A 23,283-nucleotide genomic window follows, 5' to 3' on the forward strand; every position below is an offset into this window, starting at 1 on the left:
GCTTGACTGTTTTCTTCCTTTCTCCATTTTCTCACTTCTTGATTAAATTTATTCCTTGACTAAAGTTTTTCTACAGATAAAAGGCAGACAGAAGACAAAGATGGAGGTCTTTTCTGGGAAGGCTTCCTGGGGTCCTGCTCAGTTACAACATCTTTACAAGAAGGGGATTTTTGAAAAGAGATCTCAGTAAAAAAGCATATTTGTTTTCTTAGGTTATTCCCAAGGTGCTGCAATTCCATTTCATTCCTCTTGAAGATGAGAGCACAGCCTGAACTTTTCTGATACCTGCCAAGTGCTGGGCTGCAAAGGTGAATTAATTGCCTGAATGTCCACTGAGCCCATGCCAAGGCTATTACCAGGCTCTGAAAATTCAGACACTGAGACATTCCAGACTTTCGGTGGGCTATAGATAGTAGAAAGAAATAAGACTAAAAGACTGTAAAATCTGAAGTCAGCCCTCCTTGCTTCCTCTGAGAGAGCAGACAGTGCAGCACAGAATAATCTGGGTGGTTGCCCACATCCTACAGAGGTACACAGTGGGCGCTTGAGCTAACATCTCCCTTCTGCTAAGCCTCACCTCTCCCATCACTCCTGGAATTTCAGACAAATGTAACTATGTGTTCTCCCTACCTCTGTGTCTCAGTTCATGCTGTTCCCTCTTCCAGGAATGCTATATTTTACCCAAGACAAAATTAGGTACTTTCTTTCCCAAACACGTCTCTTCTGAGAAACCATCTCCACCCCTTGTCAGTCAGACACATCTTTCTCTGCTGCTTGAGCACCTCCTATGTTCCTCTCAACATCTCACTTTATTACGCCTCTTTGTTTCTTCCCCTAATTCGTTAGTTACAGGTAGAGAGTTTTTTCTTGTTCATCTCGGTATTTCTAAATAAAATTTAGTTGACTGAATAAAACTGAAACCAAAAAGAATTAGCTGAGATAAGAGAAAGAAGAAACTAGAAGAACATAAAGTTATTGTGGTGGAAAATAGTAAGCAAACAAACAGACGTAAAACCTACCACCACCCCAACAACAAAAACCAAGCAAGTCCACAGCAAATCAATTTATGTTTAGAAAGGACTTTGTCCCTTAGAGGGAAAGAGTGCCCTGTTTCTAAGGAAATTCCAAGGAAATGTGCATGTAGAGGGCTAGATAGATATCATTCTCTTTGACAAAGGTAGCATGTTAGAATTTTAACAAATATCATAGAATAAAATGAACATCCTGGTGGTTCAGACAATAAAGAATCTGCCTGCAATTCAGGATACCCGGGGTTCTGTCCCTGGGTCAGGAAGATCCCTTGGAGACAGGAATGGCCACCCACTCCAGTATTCTTGCCTGGAGAATTTCATGGACAGAGGAGTCTAGTGGGCTACAGTCCATGAGGTTGCAAGAGATGGACATGACTTAGTGACTAAAACACACACATCACACCAAATAGAATAAAAACATGACTTTGAAGTCCATAAGGCTAAAATAGCACTAATAATAATACACCTATGCTGCTTTTCAAATTGCACATATGACCCATTCTTAGGTTGTGACCAGCATTTTTTAAGAAAAAGAGTAGTATATCAATAGGAAATAACAAAAAATGCAGCATGTATTTCAGTTGTAAACATAAGTATCAACTCAAGCAGACAAGTCATTAGTGGGGGTTTGCTTCTCCATATGCTAAGTGGGTTGGTCTAAAATAATTCCCAATTTTCAAATTCATTTTTCTGAGACCAACATGTTCCCAATTTTTCATTCAATTTTATGAGTTCAATGTGTTCTCTAAAATGTTTTGAGCCCTCCTCTCCCCTCTCTACGCTCCTCATTCTCCACCCAGTCATTTTCAGTTTTGATGAGTGTGGAATGTAAAAGTCAATGGGGTGGTGATGGGTATTTAGACAAATAGGTAATAATTATAACTGGTGATTGGATGTACTTAACATCCGTTTTTCTAAGACAGTCAACATGTTTCTCCAAAATATTTTCTGCCCGAAGACCAGAAACTGTTTATTACGTAACTTCTACTGAAAAGGCTAGAATCATAGACAATGAAGCCTGCCTTCAAACACACATGACTGTGAGTGGGCAGGAATTGCTATTGTTTGTTTCTGAATCTGACTTCCTACGGAAGTTAGGTATCTGAAGAATTTAAGAAGTAAAAATCTTTAAGATGAGGAGTTTGCACATTTTTATTTTGCTTTTCTTTCCCTTTTTGCTTAAGTCCTCCCCTCCTCCACTTATATCACTCTCCCCCTGAATGAACAAATGTTAATAACCTATGTTTTCTTCTTTGTTATACTCGTATAATCATGTATAGACTTATAAACACTCATTAATGTAAATACACATAGACTTACAAACACTCGTTAATGTAAATCCACATACATGGACAGAGTTTGTCATCTTTAGTTTAAAAATGATACTGTATTGTATCACATGAACTCTGTATTTTGATTTTCTCTTTTAACAGTTTCTTGTGGAAATCTAAGTAAACTCTGATTCAGTCTTTCATACATAATATTCCTCAGTGTGAAAGGACTATAGTATATTCATTTTTCCCATTTGAAAGACATTCTCTTTTATTTCTAATTTTGGCCACCAAAAACAAAGCTGTAATAGCATCCTTGTATGCAAGTCTTCATGTACTTGTGTTTTTATTTCTGTGGGATAGATTCTCAGGGAAAAAACTGCTGAACTGAAGGATGCATACATTTTTCATTTCATAGATGTGGCCAGATTCCTTTCCAAAAAAATGAAAATAATTCACATTTCTACCCAAAATAGAAATACTCATGTCCCTATAAATAAATATGACCACTTATGAATTTTTGGCTGCCTGAAGGGATTCAAATAATATTAAAGTGTTGCTTTACTTTGTATTTCTATGACTACTCGTGAATTTGTACATTTGTTCATAGCTTGTTAGTATTTGCGTTTGTTACCCTGTGAATTGTCTATCTGCATCCCTTGCTTATTTTTTAAAATTGGGTTATTTGTCTTTATCTCGACAATCTGTAAGAGGTCTTTAGTAGTACATATCAACTCTTTGTTATCTAAATTACAAATTTTCAAATATATTGTTTGTTCTTTTATCATTTTAAATGGAATCTTTTGCCATCAAAAATTTTATTTTTACATATCCAAGTATATCTATTTCTTGGGTAACTTCCAGAGCCCCAGTCTCTGTAAAAAGGTCTCTCCATTTTTAGATTATATATGCAACATCTTAGATTTTCTTGCATGCACTTCTATTATTTCATTTTTTAAATTTAAATATTTAATCCATCTTCTGTTTATTTTTGTAAAATATGTAAGATAGGACAGTAATTTTATTTTCTTCCAGTTGGATTGCCAGTTGTACCAACATTCTTTGTTGAATATTCCATTCTTTTTCCAATAAATTAAACTTCAATCTTTGTCATGTATTACACTCTTATATTGATTGAGATCCATTTCTTTGAGTCTACACTGTTCCATTGAGCTAGCTATTTCTTTCTACATCAATACCATCCTGATTTGATTACAGGGGCTCTTTGAAACATTTTGATATCTGATAGGCCATTGGAGAAGGAAATGGCAACCCACTCCAGTGTTCTTGCCTGGAGAATCCCAGGGATGGGGGAGCCTGGTGGGCTGCCGTCTATGGGGTCACACAGAGTCGGACAGAACTGAAGCGACTTAGCAGCAGCAGAAGCAGCAGGCCATATCACACTTTAAGAGTTATCAAACTCTTCTTAGTTGTGTTCAGATATTTATCCTTCCATATGGACTACTCAAATATTCCTCAACTTATTATGGAGTTATGTCACAATAAACTGATCAAAAATTGAAAATATAATAAGTCAAAAATGCATTAAATACACCCAATCTACTGAACAAATCACCTAATCCACCATTCTTAGCCTAGCCTACCTTAAAGGTGCTCAGAACACTAACATTAGCCTACAGTTGTGCAAAATCATCTCACACAGGGTCTATTTTTATAATAAAGTGTTGAATACCTCAGATAATTCATAGAATACTGTACTGAAAGAAAAACAAAATGATGATATGGATACCAAGATCCTACATTTCTAAGAGTCTCTCAAGTGATGCCAATGCTTCTGTCAGTTGACCACACTCTGCCATACAATGCCAGCCCACCACACAAGGCCTAGGAATTTCACTTTGCTCCCAGGTCTAGCACAAATTAAATCATCTTCAGAAAGGGTTCCCAGGAACCCCTGTTCTCTCCCTCCCCCAGTTCAGCAGCAATCATTGTAATATCGCACACTGCAATGTGATGGGGTTGTTGTTGTTTTTCTGCTGACATACTTCGTCTCCTTCAGGACAGGAGGCACATTTTCACATCTTTTTCATCCCCTCAGGAAAACCTGGCACCAAACATATGGAAGTACTAAAGAGATTTGTTGAATGAACAGAGCTAACATGCATTGAGTGATTACCAGGCACCAAGAACTGTGCTAATCACTTTTTACAGCTTAAGTCACGTCCTCACAACAGCCCTGTGTGGCAGGGGCTGTTTTTTCTCCCACATTTTACAGATGAGGAAACGAAGGTACAAAAAAGGGTACAATTGACATATTCACAGAACTGGAGGGTGATAGAACTGGGATTCTAATGCCAGTCTGACATCAGAGCCCATGCTCTTACCCACTATACTATGCTACCTACAATGAACAAACGAATATAGAAGTGGATCTGGCGCAGGAATCATTACTATTTATTTAGAATATATTTCACTTTTTTGTTGGAGTCCACGTGCCTGAGCTGTATTTGCGCATTCAAAATAGATTCATCTTGTCTTTTGGGGAATAATTGAGCTGTTTAACTTTGAATCTGCCCTGAACACTGATTCACCATTGTTATAGCAATTTTTCAGTCCAAGAAAAAGTAGATGGTCTAAGCAAAAGACATGTTTGTTTGGCATCCCTATGGGAGATTGTGTCCACCTTATATGGAAATCCTATCTCATCCCTGAGGATTACAAGGAACTAACAAGGGTTCTTTAGCCACCTGATGCAAAGAGCCAACTCACTGGAAAAGACCCCGATGCTGGGAAAGATTGAGGGCAGGAGGAGAAGGAGACAACAGAGGATGAGACAGTTAGATAGCATCACCCACTCAATGGACATGAATTTGAGCAAACTCCAGGAGATAGTGAAGGACAGGGGAGCCTGGCATGCTGAGGTCCATGCGGTTGCAAAGAGTTGGACATGACTTAGCAACTGAACAACAATAATAATAAATGAGGCTTCTGGGTCCATTCACAACACATGACCCAGGTGTGACCTATCAGAGCACTCCATCTCCTTAAGCAAAGAGATTGGTTTAGAGCAGGGCACATGACCTACATGCCTGGCCAATGAGAACATTCCATCTTTTAACCAGAGATTGGTTCAGGGAATGCTAAAGGAAATCCTTCTTGAAACTTCCCAGAGCCATCTGAAAGTCTGTGTTCCCCATTCTCTAGAAGAGCAAGTTTGAAAATATGAAATAATCTGATGGCCATCTTTGCAAAGATACGGGACATCTCTCCCTGTGTATGACACCAACATAGACAGAATGTGAGCCAAGAAATGGAGAGAAAGAGAATATTCTTCTCATGATTTGAACCCTTGAATTCAGATACCTAGTTACTGGGTCAATAAATTTCTTTGATTGTTTAAGCCAGGTAGATTGGATTTCTATATCTTGCAACCAAAAGAATCACGGCTAATGTATCTGAACCATGAGAAATTAAGAGGTGGATATTAATTTGTAGAAAAAATTGAATACCTTGATTTCTATTAATAATTTATAGTGCCCTAAATTTCAATGCCTACTTTATTACCTTCTATAAGAAAGACTAATGGTAAATGACCATCAAATTCTTCTTACTTTGTCACAAGAATAAGCTGGACATGGATCAGGAAGCAATCAATATAAATGAGCAAATCGGTCTTTTTAGAGTTGGCATGGGGATTGTGTTTTGGTTTGACTTCCTACCAAATTTTCTTTCTTGATTACTGCTACTTAAGGATCTGTGGTCAGATAGGATTTTTAAAAATGCATGTGTTAGTAAATTTTTAGGAGTGGCAAATTTACAAAAATTTCTGAATATGTAAAAGAACTAAACATTTGAACCAAATTGTCTAACAAGCGCTCTCTTTAACATGGGGTCAGTTGATTTTTAAAGGCCAACTTATCAGAAAGATCTGTACTGTATCAAGATTACATCGTTGAATCTGAAGAAATACAAGCAATAAGTGTATTGCTAGTGAGGCCAGTCTAGCACTGGCACTGTAGAATTTGGAGAGCAAAGGAGTCCTGGTAATGATTACATAAACTGAAAGACTTCTCTTTAGTCTGAGTGCTGTTTGTTTCTGTTTGGATGATTTATGTAAGAGTAACATGCTTTCCCTCTGGCCATTGTCTTTATTTTCTTTGGCTCTTTAACCATTATGTGTGCCAGGAGCTGCCTAGGACCCTGAGGTGCCTTAGGAACCAAATGACCTACTGGCCAGAGCAAACACGTCTGACGGGTTCAGTGACCCCCCCCCCCCCAACCTCTCACATAAGGAGCTGAGCCAGCCAGGCACCGGCTCTTCTCCAGCAGTACACAAACAGGTCCAGGGGTATTTCTGAGTTCAAATTCTAACTTGGGCTGCAAGGCTGTCTTCCAAACTACCCTGACGAATGCTGTCAGTCAATCCATGCCGTCTTCTTCCATGAATGTTTATCCTTATGGCAGGGGTCAGAGAAATGAGGAAACTCATTCTCTTTCTTGAGGAACTACTGGTCTGCAGGGAAGCTGGTCTAGCACTATTTTTCCAGCCTACTCGGAAAGCACTTAGATGTGGATCATAGGCTCCAGGATCACAAAGGAGGGGAGCTCTTTGGGATAGAGAATGTTTTCTCTATTACAAATATTCTCTTAATGAGTACATTAGTGTGTAACCTCCTTCCTTGGACATAGTCTTTACTCAGCATAATACTTCTTTTATAAACAACTAATTAATTCACTTTAAGCTCTGCTTTTTTGGGAGTTTTGCTCATATGCCTACTGAGGTTTCTCAGAGACGTGGACTATCCAGAGAGATTCCCGGTGCCCAAGAACTAGTTGTCATGATTTGTTCTCATCCTAAAGGTCTGGCTGGGGCAAGAGCTGAGGAGCTTGTCACCAGTGGTGGGATGAATGCTGAGGCTCTCAGGGTTCTTGATTTGCCTCCCTTTTTCCATCCAGCTCCTGCCTGCCCTCACCTCTTAACACTAAAAGACAGCAACAACAGCCCCATTCGTTGTCATGAATGTGTTGCAGGCACAGCATCAAATTCTGTTGGTGGATCATCTCATTTAAAGGTGCTAGGTTTATCCACCTTTATCCTTCTTTAAAGACGCAAACATTTAGGGTTGTAGAGGTTAAGGTTAGGGAAGTGGTGGACCTAGAACTGTTAAACCCAGAATTATCTGCCTCTCACATCTTTACTCTTAACCATAATCATATACTGGGCTACTTTAGAGCCTCCCTTGCGAGGATGTGGGGGTGGGGGTGGGGTGGGGTGTGTGTGTGTGCAAGTATTGTTTAGTCCACCAGGCTCCTCCATCCATGAAATTTTCCAAGCAAGAATACTGAAGTGGGTTGCCATTCCTTCTCCAGGGGATCTTCCTGATCCAGGGAGTAAACCCGTGTCTCCTACTTGACAGGAGGATTCTTTACCTTTGAGCCACCTGGGAAGCCCTGTGGGGGTACATGGGGTGTGTGTGGTTACTCAGAATACTTCTAAATAAGATTAAAAATTAATTTATATCTCTGTGTGCTATATAACTTTAATATGACTAAAATTTTCCTTACTTGCTATTTGGAAATTGTTCTAGTGTAGAAAAAATTTGAAAGAATGCTATAACGAACACCAGTAAACTCTTCACTCATTGTGAACACTTCCCCCATATCTGTTTTATCTTCTCTCACTCTCTCAAAATGTATATTTGCTGAACTACTTGAAAGTAAGTTATAGACATCATGGCACTTCTCCCCTATATAATTCAACCAGTGTTGCCTGAGAATTAGGATATTTTCTTACGAAAACTCTGTATAATGATCACACCTAAGAAATTTAACAATTTCATAATATAATTTAATGTACAGTACATATTTAATTTTAACCAGTTGCCTCAAAAATATACTTTATAGCTTTAAAAAAAATCTAAGATGTAATCAAAGCTTACCCGCTGCAGTTGGTCTTCATCTTCTTAGTCTCTAATCTAGAGCCTTCCTCCTGCCTTTTGTTGCTTTTCATGCTATTGATTTTTTTTTGACAAGTTCAGGCCACTTGTAGAATATCCCACAGCTTTAATTTATCTGAGGGTTCCTCATTATTTGATTCTAGTTAAAAAATATTGGCAAGAACACTACAGGTCATTTGGGTAGTTCTTATTTCATTATCTTTGGAGTAGAAAATGGCAATCCACTCCAGTATCCTTGCCTGGAAAATTCCACAGAGGAGCCTGGTGGGCTACAGTCTATGGGGTCATAAAGAGTCAGACATGACTGAGCACTCACACACACAGTGGGAATATGATTTAAAATTTTAAACTCATTCATTAAAACAAACCAAAAACAAGAGTGGTTGATTTCTTTTCTGATCCATGGATAAGAAAACCCAGTGACTTGAGCCCTTGCTATTCAAAGTGTGGTCAGTAGACTTTCTTCGACATTGAAAGCCCCAGCCCCGACTCCACCCAACCCCACCCCACCCCACCCCAGATCTACTGAATCAAAATCTGCATTTTAACAATATTCCCAGGTGATTTGTATGCACGTTAAAATTTGAGAAGGACCAATTCAAGATATTAACTAGAGGATGGACACCTGGCATGCTGGCTTTTCCAAATCAAAGGTTTACTTGTGGCAGACACTCTTAGGACATAATATCCATTTCCTCTTTTTTTCCTGACTTAAAGGAAAAATTGTACCTAGCTAAAAAGCTATTTTTCAATCTCTCTTGAAGTTAGAAGTTGCTATGTGACAGAGTTCTGGCTGATGAGGTGGAAATGAAAGTCACTGGGGGAAGGTTTTAGAAAAGAGTGAGGATTCATTAGGGAAAACACTACCATAGTAACCACATACATGAGTTATTTTAAGAACAGGAGGTCCTGGTAAGGAACGCAGAACGAACAAGCTACCACCAACCAGAAGAATTAGGGAAAGGTCAAAAGGAGAGAGGAGATGTCAGTCCATCTGTCCTACTAACCTCCCAGAATCATCCTCGCTGCAATCTCCATTTTGGCTGAGCGCTGCGCAGGTTACCAGGAACGACCTCGAGTCCGAATGATTGGCTGGAGACAACCTGAGACTGTGAGCCATGTAGTGGAGCAGTTCTCCTGGGTTTCCTTACCCTGCTACTCTCCACCCAGGTGCCCCCTGCCCAGAAAGCCTGTTTCTTTGTCAGCATATATGTCTCCTTGGACAGTTCACCTCTAAATGTTAGACAGAAGCCCACTCTTAGGTCCCCCTTCCTTCAAGACTCATCCGGCACACACATTTTGCCCTTCCCCTTCTTCCTTCCCAGTTCAGGGATAGGAAAGTGGAGGTGGAGATGCTATTGGTGACCCTGAAGCATCAAACCACAGACTCAGGATGGCAGTGTGGCAAGCGCCTTGATGAGCCCTGGTCTGGCTACCTCCGCACCTCTTTTATGCCGGAAAAATGGAAAAGCCTCTGGTTTAAGTCACTGTTCAGTTGAGTTTCTTGTTACTCACAGTCAAATTGAATCTACCACGAACTATGCTGTTTGAAAGATTTCTTGTTGGGAGATTCTGAGGAACCAAAATCGCAGGGAGAGGAATTCTTTCTCGATTTTTTTGCTCCGCTTATGGTTGTGTCCATTTAAAGAGACTGATGTGACATGTATTCCTCTCTCCCTTGTGAACAGCAACAGCTAGGTCTCCTCGGGAGGACTGTCATTAGGGAGATGGGTTTCAGCTGCAAGAGCATTTTCACTGAAATTCTGGCTTCACAGATAGGTAGTAATACACATATTTTCCTGCATATGAAGACTATCTCCTACTAGCAAAAAAGAGTGAACCAAAGATTTGCCTTGCCCTGTGTTACAAATGTTTTTTCCTTCTCATGAGACAGTAATTCTAGCTCTTTTGGTGGCTCACTATCTCTATAAATTTCCTTTGACTTTAGCATGGAAAGGGAAATGTATGTGTACATGTATACACTATGGCATGTCTTTCCAAATTGTTATGTGTCTTGTTCCAAAAATATGTGAAATAGTTCTTACATCTCAGTTTTTATCACTGCTCAGGACTGGCCTTTGCCCAGAAAAATATTTAATCTCTAGTACTTGGCTTCTTCTCTCCTAGGTATAATTAATTCCTGCTTGGATGTAATGAGTTCTCACTCCAATTTTGAAATCCCTCCCACCCCATAATCTATTGGTAAGTCCTTTTAGTCAGTAGAAGAGTTAAATATTTGTTGAATGAGTCTATTTGTTAAACATTTATTAAGCACTCTATTTGCAAGGACTGCACCTGGCCAAAGTGCTTGGCAAACTTTTCTATAAAGGGCTAGATAGTAAATATTTTGGCTTTATGAATCAAGAGACAAAAGTGCATCTTACATTGCCACTTATGTGATTATTTAGAATATAACCACTTAAAAATGTTACTTCATACTTTACTTCACATCATATACAAAACCTAACTCAAAATGAATTAAAGACTTAAATGTAAGAGCTACATCTTTAATATTTTTGGAATAAAACACAAGATTACCACTTCATAACTGTGGATTAGGCAATGGTCTTTTAGATATGATACCAAAAAGCAAGAAAAGAAAAAAACAGATAACTTTTATTTCACAAAATTAAAAATGTTTATGCAGCAAAAGAAAATTATTAAGGTAAAAAGGCAACCTATGGAGGGGAAGGAAATGTTTGCAAATCATATGTCTGATAAGCATTTAATATTCAGAATATATAATGAACTCCTGCAGTCAACACAAAAAACCAAATAACCCTTTTAAGATTTTTAAATGGGCAAAGGACTTGAATAGACATTTCTCCAAAGAAGATAAACCGAAGTTTGAAAAGATGCTCAACATCATTAGTCACTTGTGTGCACATGCATGTTCAGTCATGTCTAACTCTTTGGGACCCCAGTGGACTTGTAGCTTGCTTGGTTCCTCCGTCCATGGGATTTTCCAGGCAAGAATACTGGAGTGGGTTGCCATTTCATCCTCCAAGGGGTCTTCTGGACCCAGGGATAGGACTCACATTTCTTGTACCTCCTGCATTGGCAGGGAGATTCTTTACCACTGTGCTGCCTGGGACTTAAGTAGTGACCTTAAAAATCAGTAGCTTAAAATTGGGAATGGTGGAGGAGTATTTCAACCATGGAAATCCACACGCATTATCAGTACCACAGTCCTGCACTGCTCCCTGTTAACCGTTTACCAGGATACCACTGGGTGGGTCATCTCACATTCTATGAAAAGAAAGCAGGCCCCTTTCGGTAATGCTGCTCTGAGCCTGGGAACATAGCCATTGCATCTCCAGCAACTGATGTGGGCCCTGCACCTGAGATGTGCCCCAACAGCAAGTGTGGGATTCCTAAGAGGCATGGTGTCCTAGGTCAGGGGACCTCAGAGTAGACACAAACATGGTCTTGTCAGTAGCTATGGGAGCTTCTCAGCAGCTAGGCACACAGTGTGGAATTCCAATTGCAGACTTCTAGGGTTTGCCAAGTTTCACTTGCAGTTCTTTTATCCCGGGTCTCTCATCTCTAAAGATGCTTAAAATACCCACCATAGAAATGTATTGGGCAAACTGAAAACAGAATGAAAGTTTCAGGGACCTTTTAAAAGTTTCAGCAGCCCATCTCAATGGGACAGGCCCATAGTCCTCTAAACTGCAAAACTCCTCCTTCAAGGCTGCCAAGGGCCAAAGCAGTGTGGTGAAAGGCCTGTGCCAAAGGGAACCCCATCAGCTCTTTGCTACTATGGTTTGGTTTAATTACCCTCTTAATTAAAGAGGGTAAGCTGCCTTATTTTACCCACGGGTTTTTGGAACAGAAAAATATCTGGCCTTTGCATTCTTGAAGAAAACAGGAAGAGAGAAAATCAACCCAGATCAGATTTCAAGTCTTGAGGGATAAGAATTCAAAGAAAAAAAGAATCTTTTCAGAATTCCCTGTGTATCTTCTTAGATGTTAAAGAGACCCTCATTTTATAACCAAGGCCTTGTTTTGCAGGGATCTAGTTGGCTCCCTTAAAATAGACTGGGTTCAGTGCCTTGTGGCTTCCCTGGTGGCTCAGATGATAAAGAATATGTCTGCAACGTGGGAGACCTGGGTTTGATCTCTGGGTTGGGAAGATCCCCTGGAGAAGGGCACAGCAACCCACTCCAATATTCTTGCCTGGAGAATCCCATGGACAGGGGAGCCTGGCGGGCTACAGTCCATGGAGTCGCAAAGGGTTGGACACGACTGAGCGACTAAGCACAGCAACCACTCTAGTATTCTGCCTGGGGAATTCCATGGACAGAGGAGCCACAGGGTCACAAAGAGTCTAACTTGACTGAGCGCCTTTCACTTTTTAGTGCCTTGTAATAGCTGGACCCAAATTTTAGTTAGCTTTGGCAATGAAACAAAGATAATGCACACATAACTTAAGAGAACAACCAGAAACCTACCCTGAACCACGGCCTTTCACTCTCCAAACCTGATCAACACTTCAGTAAAGGCTTTCAATACGGAGTAGCTGATGAACACGGAAATGACTCAGAATCAGACAACAAAAGGGAAAAATAAGACGCTGGCTAACTATAGAAGTTGCTCTGTACACATTGTCAAATGAACCGCTGTTGTTCCTTGGTGTCAAGTTCTACTCCCGCCTCTTCGCTATGGTTGAATTGGCATTTCAAGAGGAGAAACTACCTATCACATCCTAAGAGAAAAATGGGAGGAGGCAGGGAAGATGAAGGGCCAAGCAGAGCAGCTCTCAACAACTCTTTTATTGTTTCCAGGATAGGTCAGAAAAAAATCTGACCAGGCAGGCTTGCTCTAGGAGTTGAAAGGTCAAGTTAAAATATTTGGCTCAAATAATATTCAATGAGTTCCTGTCTTTTTCTGTGCGTGGAGGGGTCTTCAAGATGATGATAGAGATGGACCAAAGGTCAGGTCCTGGTGGGTCAAACCCCAGCCAGAGTGAGGAGTGCTAGGGGTACTGCTTAACACCCCTGTTTCTGGGCAGAGAGGCTGTGAGAACTATCACTCCAGGCCTGTACTAATAATGACAGTCCCCAGCACACCATTTCCTTCATAGGAAGATACAAAGAGAAGGGATACCACCAACTGAAAATAGTCTCTAAAACACAGAAAGGATAGCAGAGCCTTAAAACTAAGGCTTTTAAGTAAAAATGACACTTTCTTTTCAAAAGTGTATGGACAGAATATGATTTTAAAAGATATAAAATTCCATAAGCAAGGATTGGGCTGCCAAATACAAATACCTGATCACAAGTAGCAGGAGTCTCCTGTTATGGTTTCACATCCCTCCATACACACCAATTTTCTGGAAAGAACTTGCCGCTATCACCCCAACTTCACAAAACTGCTAGAAAAAGAAAAGCTAGATTTCAGCCCCTCTCAAAAGCTCTGATGTATGTTTCTAAAAGCCACAGTCTTAAAGGACATCTACCTCAGGTCCTTCTGTCATGTGGAGTGGACCTTTCACTCCCAGGCCCGAGACAGGAAACTCTAAGCCAAGCCTCTGCCTGTGAGGCCTGCATTCTTTCTCTGAAGAGATGGCCTCAGGGTGAAGACAGGTGGCTTGTTATAAGTCTTTACTGAGCAGCTATTTAACCTTGTTTTAACAAATTGCTTGCAACCTAAATCAAGATTTTTTAAAAAAGAAATTTGATAAATACTATCAGTATAAATGTTTCCACTAAAGAAGTTGGAAATTTCTGATTATATTCAGAAAGAAAATTCTTTTTTATTTGTTTAAAAACTATTGAACCTATCTTACTTTGGGAAATGGATGTGCATCATTCAGTTGATACCAATACTCCTTATAATGAAAAAACATTCTAGGAGAGGCTTAGGCAACTTCAAGAGAAGGAAAACTCAAGAATGAAGAATACTGTAGTACAAACTTATGGCCAAAAATACTGTATTTTTAACCAGCAAGATCATTGGGGCATTATTATACAACATTAGGTGTTTTTTTTGCAAAACTAGTTCCCATCCCCAAACAATAGACAATACATGCATTTGAATGACATTTTAAGAACAGTAAATATGATTCTTTTAAATACTGCAAGTTAAAAATGTTTTCTGACAAAACTCCCTAAATACATAAGTCTAGGAAGGGTTTCCAACATGATGATAGGTGAGGAATCCAGCAAGTTGCATTAGAGAGTTCTTTGAGGAAAAGAAATCCACCAAAAACATGTGTTTCAGTCAAAGTAACTTGAACAAAGTTACATAGTAATTTTCCATCTTTCTTTTCTAAATTTAAAAATATTCTACTGAAGAATATCTTCCTCCCTGTTTTTTTTTTCTGTCTACCAAAGCTTATATGGAAGTTAGAATTCCTTCATCCAAGTGAGATCCAATTTTACCCATAGATGTTTTCATAATGCGTAAATGTTGTTTACTATTGGGTTGGAATCATACAGGGAAACGGAGGATACATGATAAGGGAAAAAAGAAGAAAATTAATGCTTGAGCACCTACTATGTGCTAGGTGTGAATGCATACTTTGAACACATGATTCTAGAGGCAAGAGGGTTACTGAAGAGCATTGGTAGTTGAAACAGCAAGAAATTGTTATTCTGTGAGAAAAACAAATGGCAACTTTATACTAAGTATCTACAAAGTAGCAGGTGCCTGGCTCCAAAAATCTCTAGCTAATCTTATACAACTAAGCCATTTCTTTTCCTAAATTGATGGAATCAAAATGAAATCCCAAAGACATAGTTACCAGGACAGATCTATTAATGCTACATATGCTGGAAATATGTAGAGATAGATAAACATACAATATTACTAGTTTCAGTTTTTGTGTGTTTCTAACCAAAGAAAAATCTTTGGAAGAAAATATGTATACCAAGCACACCTTATCTGTCAATTGAGATGTTGTCAATTACCAATTAAGTGGTTTTAAACCCTTATTTAATTTTAAGAAGAGCAGCAATATACGTTACAATATTTGGGTACACTTTATTTTTATATGGGTTAACATTCTGCTATATTTCATTTCATTCATTCTTTTTGAGAAACTGAAAACAAAGGGAAATTGAGGGTAACTTGAAGATTATTTCCAACCAGTATCTGAGTCTTGCAGTATCTCATTATGCAGCCCTTTCTTCCCATTATTTTTATATATTTTTTTGCAAATAATAGTCATTTTTGACCCATATCCAGCATAAATAGCTTTTCACCCATTACTAACTTAAGACAACTAAAATTTACAATCATGTGGCAGTATAAATTTTAAAATTACAGTTCGTACACCTTGACAATCAAGATAGTCTGAAGTACAAAAAGTAAATTGTCCTTTAGCTGAATTACCTTTTTAAATATTAGACCTGCTAGCTAATCTACAAAAAATCACAAGTTTCGGTGTTCTTCAAATACCTTTTGTAGATGTCATCTGCTAGTAAACAACATATGCAGGTTTCTAGAATATTTTCTCCCCCAGTCTATTCATGATATTCAACAGAGCTCTTTATATGAAAATGTATTGAAAAACAAACACTTTGAGGGGAGTTATTTACTTTTGAATGGGTGTGTTATTTCCCTTTGTTTCAGATATGAGGCACAAACTTCTGAATTTAAGCTCTGTAAGGCATAGTACAAACCTCCAATTTACAAACAAGGGATTCTCTGTGGGTTGGAACTGCCATGTCACGCAAAAAGGGCAAAATCATCTGTAAACTGGTACACTGCAATGTGTTAAGTGAGTCATGAGACGGCTGCTTGCCTTGGTCTGTGGAAGAAAGGTTTCTGTGTTTTTGTTTTTGAATAAGACATGCCCAAGTCACCACACAACTTGCCACAGGCCTCCGTTACTGAGAGCATCAACAAGAGGGGTCCAGCGGCACACGCTTAGAACGCTTGCAATCACAATAATAATATAAAGCATGAGTAAACTTTGTTTTTATACAAAACTGAAAAGAATCCCTTCCCACCCCAGCCCATTCAGTAAACCCCCAAAGAAACAAAAAAGAAAATCCTTTAGCTTCAATTGACTAGTGTGGATACAATTCGGTTTCTATGTATCACTGTAACTAGGGTGATCAATTTTTTCCCTTCTCAAGAAAAGGGATCTTATCATGCACCCTAAGATGAACAGTGAAACCACAAACCTCAATTCTGCATAGCAATTCCATCCCAATTTCATGAAGACAAATATAACAATCTTTCCCTGTTTTGCTCAGCTTCTTGGAGCTCTGAGATCAGGTTTAATTGACTACATCTACTATAGCTCTATTAAATAGAATATCCTGATTCCCTAAAACTGTAACACTTATGATCTTGTGATGAGGTTTTCTCTATACACACTGTAGGCCTTCAAATGTTGTTGTTTATACTTTTTTTTTCTTTTTTTTTCTTTTTTTTGTTTTGTTTTTTGCTGCACCAAATTTAAGATCGCCCTTTCAGGCAAGCAGTGGTCGCTAGCTATTAAAACATTTCCTTAGTGGATCACAATAGCTTCTAAAACTGCCTTTCTAATAAAGGCCATCAGAGAGGTAATACTAAACTGTGCATTTGCCAAATAAGAATATGAATTGTATAAAAGCTCATATTCCAATCCTAGGTCAAATGGCAAAAGTTCTACAAAGTTGGTTTCCATGTTTGTATAAAAGCTCCAACTGATTTTATGTATTTTGCTATGAAATTACCTTTGGGTCTTATAATCAGTATACCTCTACTTAGGAATGTGCAAATGATTTTATATAGCACGATGCTAGTACCGCTCTGTACGATAGTAAGGTTGTTTTTTTTTTCTTTTCTAAATGGAAAAAAAAAATCCCTAGTCAGAAATAAACTGACAAATTTACATTCTCCTCTCTTAAAAAAGTAAATAAAATAACATTATTCAAAATGTGAATTAGCTATGAGACATACAGTACAATTACATAGGTACATATCAATACAGCACATTCAATCTGCCAAAAAATTAATGATTACAAAGCCAGTATGGATGATGCAATATCAAGAGAGAGATGTATGTACAATGATTAGAGCATTCATAATTGCACTACACCTACAGGTAGTCTGTTTCTTAATTAAATTATAGGTGCTTTCTGAATAAGGAGAGAAAAACCAGGTAACCTGTGTACTTTGAGGCTGGCAGAGTAAAGAATGGGAACATTCCATTATTATTGAATAACTCTGGTACTTATCTGATAAGCCATTAATTTTCTCTCTCCTTTGTTGTTCCAAAACAGTGATTTACATAAAAGTTTATAGACTCCTGCCAAATAGTACTGTAGTAAAAATTAGACCAGGATCATGGCCTAATTCTACCTTCCCAGCAGGTTTAAACCATCATGATTTATTTTCTTAAATTATATTTCAATTCAAGCTGCTTGACAGAAGATCATCAATACATGTGCTGTGTTTTTTGCATTGGTTGAAAAATTGCACATATAGAATTCTAGATCTCTCTCCTACTACGTTCAGTTACATAAATACACATTCTATAGAACAGAGAGGTTTCTTTCGAGTTTCGGTCCACAAATCTTCCTTAAGTTCAACTCAATCAGTCACCAGTTTAAGATCCCAAAGATGGTAAACTAGCAGTAACTTCAGAGTCTGCAAATTAAAGGTGTGAGAGTAATACTATCGACCAATGTTTTTGGCAGACCTACTTGACCTTAAAGAACACAAAGAGAGTAAAACTGGCTTCAAATGAAAAGATGAAAGCAGATTTCATGGGGTATCACACAAGACAGCTTTTCCACATTGCTGATTTAGACGCTCAACACGGAATGTGGACATTAAACACTGTGATTTAAGGGCAAAGAAAAGGATGGACTGTAAGAATCAAATTTACAGCGACCAACAGTTTGGCAACTGGTGTTTCAGGTTCATTCTAAGCCAAACATTTTAGGCTTCACAGTCTTACTCTCTTACGTCTTAAGATACTGGCTTTCATCTTTTAAGCTCTCATTAATTTTTTTTTTAAAGCCAGCTTTGGCAATACATATCCATAGTTAAAAGTCATTTTAAAATTGTGGCCCGAACACTAAGGAAAAAAAAAAAAGAGGGAGAAAAAGTTTTAGGAAAAAAAATATTAAGAGCAACCTATGAAAAGGATCTGGGCAGCAGCCATTGGGATAATGTAGTGTCTGTTGGCATATTTTTTTGGCATCTGCAATTTGAAGAAAAGAGGGTGGAGAAAAAAATGGCAAGAAATGGAGGAAAGAACAATGGCACATGATATTTCAAAAGGAAGAACTCCTTCTGTGTGTCTTGGCCCTTGCTTTACTGACTTCTATATGGTTTGCTGAGCAACCAGTTATGGCTGAAGGTAAACTTGAAAAAAAAAACAAAAAAACAAGACACTTAACCGTTAAACAGGCATCCACTGTCCCAGCCCAAAGTGAGGCAAGACAATATATGTATATAAAAAGAGCTCTATATGTGTATCCAGAGCAATACATTTAAAACCACAGTATTAATACTTATAATCCTTCAGCAAAAACCACAAACTGTTAAATTAAGCTGATGTTGATGGCTTAAATTGAATGACATTGTCCTGACTGTATCATTTGAGAAAAACTTGACCAAGAATGGAACTAGGATAAAGGCCATTGTAATGTGGGAAAAATCAAGAGGAAGGGATGGGTTGGGAAAAGGAAAATCAACTTCATTTTGCTTAACAGAAAAGAAAGAGAGAGAGAGAGAGAGAGGAAGAAACAGCTCTTATTTTTGTGAGTGCATGACTGAGAATTTAAAATACATTGAGTCACAAGATTTTGCCTAAAAAAAAGAGAGGAAATGTGCTGGGACTGTACTTCAGCATCCTGTTTTTCCTCTGAATAGTTTAAATAAAATCATAATATTTACTACAAACTCTGTGGACACGCTCACACAGAGTCCAGGACGGCAATAAATTAGTATTATGCAAATTGTTTTCCACAGAAATACAGTCCCTCTTGTTTAGCTTCACTAGCCCACCAGGGAAGGGAAGGGTGGTGTCGAGGAGGCACAATTAGACCAGGTTGTACTCCTTCAGGTTCAACTGGAGGATGGTGTCCTTGACGGCAGCAAACACAAAGCGGATGTTCTCGGTGTCTGTGGCGCATGTGAAGTGCGAGTAGATGATTTTGTCACTGTCTGGGTTCAGGTCCACGAACATCTTCAGGATGAATTCTCGAGCCGCCTGGGCATCTCGCTGGGGTCCTGTTGGCCAAGGGAGAAGAGAGACATTTGTCAGTTAGCTGATCTGTTACTGCATTTGCTCAGTGTTTACTAGTGCTCATGAGGACCTCCTCACTGCAGATCTGATCTGTTATAAGCACCTTCCCCAACACGACTATGTGTCACGGCTCCTCTTTCTCACTTTAGCTGCCCATCCATGCAACTCCATGCATCCACAGAATGTGATCTTGTGAGAACAGGCAGGTAGTGTGAAGGCCAGACTAAGTTTAGCTCTGATTCTCTGGGACATAAGGAGCTACTGCAGAATCCTCAGGTAGGGATGTTATTAGCTTACTTCTGGTTGGATTGAGTTAATTGTGATGGTTTCAGCTGCATAACAAGTGTGCATATGATATAACTGCCTCAAGCTCTCTCGTCAATTTGCCCCTGTGTGCTCTCCACCCAACCTGCTCCCACTTCTTTATCAATCATTTCACATTCTCCAGACTGAAATCTCTCTAAGAATAGAAAACCTGTTTCTTAACCTCTGGTCTGTCTACAACTGTCCTTTGCAGGCTCATTTCTGGTATTGCTGGAAAAAACCACATTTACGTAGAATTTAATTCACTACATGTGATGATTAAAAAAAGCTGGTTTATGTTTTCTTACGTTTATCCAGGGTCTCTTATGTGCCAAGCACTGTCTTAGATGTTTTTAAAAAGGATTATGATACATTTATCAGGATATATTAAGAACTTATTTGATAATTTTGCAATAGATTCTTAGATATGACACCAAAATCACAGACAACAAAAAAGAAAACAGATCAATTGGACTTAATCAAAATTAAGAACTTTTGCACATCAAAGGACATTATTAAGAAAGTAAAAAGACAACCTACACACTTGACTGTACAGCAGTAATTAACACATTATAATTCAACTATACTTCAATAAAAATAAATTTAAAAAGGAATGACAAAAAAAGACAACCTACAGAATGGGACAAAACATTTGCAAATCATACATCTGATAACAGATAAATATTCAGAATATACCAAGAACTCCTACATCTCAACAATAAAAAGACAACCTGATTAAAAGATGGGCAAGGGATTTAAATAAACATTTCTCCCAAGAAGATATACAAATGGCCAATAAGCACATGAAAAAAAGTTCATTATAAGCACATGAAAAGATAAACATCATTAACTATTAGAGAATACAAATCAAAACCACAATATGATACCACTTCACATCTACCTGAACGGCTATAATCAAATCAAGTGGAAGATAACAAGTGTTAGCAAGCATGTGGAGGAATCCGAACCCTTGTGCATTGTTGCTAGGAATGTAAAATGGAAAACAGTGTGATGGCTCCTCAAAAAGCTAAACACAGAATTACCATATGAACCAGCAATTCTATTCCTAGGTATCTACTCAATAGAAGGAAACAACCCAAGGATCCATCAACAGAAGAATGGAAAAACAAAGGGTAGTAGATACAGACAATGGAATATTATTCAGCCATAAAAATTAAGTTCTGACAGATGCCACAACATGTATGAATCTTGAAAACATATCAGGTAAAATAAGTCAGACACAAAACAACATATACTGTATGGTTCCACTTAGGTGAAGTATTGAGAAAAGGCACATTTATAGAGATAGAAAGTAGATTAGAGTTTAACAGGGGCTAGGAGGAAGGGAAAATGGGGAGATATTGCTTAATGATTATAGAGTTTTGGGGGGCAATGATACAGTATTGGAAATAGAGATGGCTGTTCTGCACTGTGAATGTAATTATAGTATCCCTGAACTGCATGTTTAAAAATGGTCAAAATGACAAAATTTCACATTACATATATTTTACCATAATTTATGAAACTAATGACACATACAACAAAGAATTGAATGATATGCTTTAAATGGATGAATTATACATTGTATGCGAATCATATCTCAACAGAGCTGTTTTAAAAACATAATAGACCCTGATAAATATGTTAATTTAAAACTTGTTATAAATTAAAACCAATACCAAAACATTACCACCTATCAAGGGCTGAGCACTTTCTTTCTTTTTCCTTTATATAATTTATTTCATTTTCGGTCTGTTGTTCTAGAATGAGCACCTTTCTTATATGCATCTTTGTGGCACTATGCATCTGAATTTCTCCCATTTTCCAGTTAGCTCTATACCATGAAAGAGGGATAAGCACTATAACCTCCATTCCTCCTCTCTCAGAAAACCCTCTTGGGATCCACAGCTTAGATTTTTTTTTTTTTAATCAATATTGTTATTTACCAGTTAGGATAAAGAAATCTTTGACAATTCTACTGAGGGCCTACAGAGTCTAACAAAATACATGGTAAGCTTCAGAAAGTCAACTTGAAAACTTTTCAAACCAATCTTATAAGCAAATAAGCTTATATCCAACACTGCCAGACACTGGGAGGAAGAGTCATGAAAGCAGATTATTCTCACTTGTACAGCTTACAAAAGGAATGTTTGAATTCCTGACTTAGCCCAGATTTGAAATTGTCAATGATTAAGAAGACTGGCATCATACTGAATTAAAGATATGTGATATATATATATATATATATATATATATAGTGATTACTGTTATTGTTCAGTTGCTCAGTTGTGTCCACCTCTTTGCGACCCCATGGACTGCAGCACACCAGGCCTCCCTATCTTTCACCATCTCCCGGAGATGGACTAATAGATTGTTAGAACTGATGCAGTCTTCCATTTTCATAAAAGAACATTATCTTTCTGGCTTGTGAATGAACTTTTACTTGTTTTTTTTTGGGGAAACAAAAGTCTACTCTTTTGACTCTTTTGTTCTTTTTTAACTCTAAAGTATATCAGAACATAACTCAAGTTCACTGAAGAGCACTTGGAGTCTGTTATGCTTTTAAGCATAATTTGTTATCTGAATAAACATAAACTACAAAGAAATCATTATGGCCATCATGGCAGGAGCAAAAATTCCATCGTCTCTATGAACAGTTTTGCAATTCAAGTCCATATGGAAATGGTAACTTTCCTTCCTGAAGAGAAATAAAGAAATGACATTCATTATGATTAAGACCTTGTAAGTACAGAAATGTGGAAGTGTGAAATTTATAATAGTATAAACATGTGTATTATAAACATATCACTGCAGAGTGGGCCTAGAATTTTTTCTCTCAGCTCATCTTACAAGGGCCTGAAGTCTCCTGGAATGACAGCTGCATCTGCTTTAGGAATAACTACTGGCACCCCACTCCAGTACTCTTGCCTGGAAAATCCCATGGACAGAGGAGCCTGGTAGGCTGCAGTCCATGGGCTTGCGAAGAGTTGGACATGACTGAGCAACTTCACTTTCACTTTTCACTTTCATGCATTGGAGAAAGAAATGGCAACCCATTCCAGTGTTCTTGCCTGGAGAATCCCAGGGACAGAGGAGCCTGGTAGGCTGCTGTCCATGGGGTCGCTAAGAGTCAGACATGACTGAAGCGACTTAGCAGCAGCAGCAGCAACAGCAGCATCTGTGTCTTTTATTCTTTTTCCACAGACAAGTTTCCTATATGCGTGATGTGTGTCACCAGGGAAGATGGACAGTAAAAAAAAAGTATCTTCAGATTTAACAACATTCACAGTGGGCTCATGTTGGAAGGAAGATGCTCTTATTCATAGTGATGGGGAAGCTGTGGAACTCACTGGACAAAGGAGATATGTAAAAAGAGGAGGAAGAATCCGCACAGAGAAGGAAGAACAGTGCTCTAACACTCACTGCAGGTCCTCACTGCAGGAAAACCAACCCTGGTGCGCTGTCCTATGTGTGCTGTGTGTGCCTTGAGCCTTGGTGGGTCTGCTCTGTGCTTTGACCTCTGTCATTCCGTAAGTATGCACATTATGAAAACATGCTGTCTA

The 23,283-nt window shown here is 38.4% G+C and overlaps 1 protein-coding gene and 1 long non-coding RNA gene across 14 annotated transcripts in view; one reads left to right on the plus strand and one right to left on the minus strand.

The window, feature by feature from the left end:
* The window catches only part of LOC145512398 (uncharacterized), a 44,772-nt gene that overhangs the window by 4,811 nt on the left and 16,678 nt on the right, over nucleotides 1–23,283 (plus strand). Inside the window, exon 2 of the long non-coding RNA XR_014058498.1 lies at nucleotides 22,925–23,250. This is a non-coding gene — a long non-coding RNA (uncharacterized LOC145512398). The remainder of the gene's footprint in view (nucleotides 1–22,924; nucleotides 23,251–23,283) is intronic.
* The window catches only part of GNAQ (G protein subunit alpha q), a 469,675-nt gene continuing 460,530 nt past the window's right edge, over nucleotides 14,139–23,283 (minus strand). For all 13 annotated transcript variants that reach the window (XM_081506077.1, XM_081506056.1, XM_081506107.1 and 10 more), the window contains one exon: nucleotides 14,139–19,401. In XM_081506077.1, the coding sequence (XP_081362203.1) occupies nucleotides 19,211–19,401 (191 nt within the window). In that variant the 3' untranslated portion in view covers nucleotides 14,139–19,210. The remainder of the gene's footprint in view (nucleotides 19,402–23,283) is intronic.

This window comes from Giraffa tippelskirchi, chromosome 1 (assembly GCF_054371585.1).
Source record: "Giraffa tippelskirchi isolate mGirTip1 chromosome 1, T2T-mGirTip1v1.2.pri, whole genome shotgun sequence".
Taxonomy (NCBI): domain Eukaryota; kingdom Metazoa; phylum Chordata; class Mammalia; order Artiodactyla; family Giraffidae; genus Giraffa; species Giraffa tippelskirchi.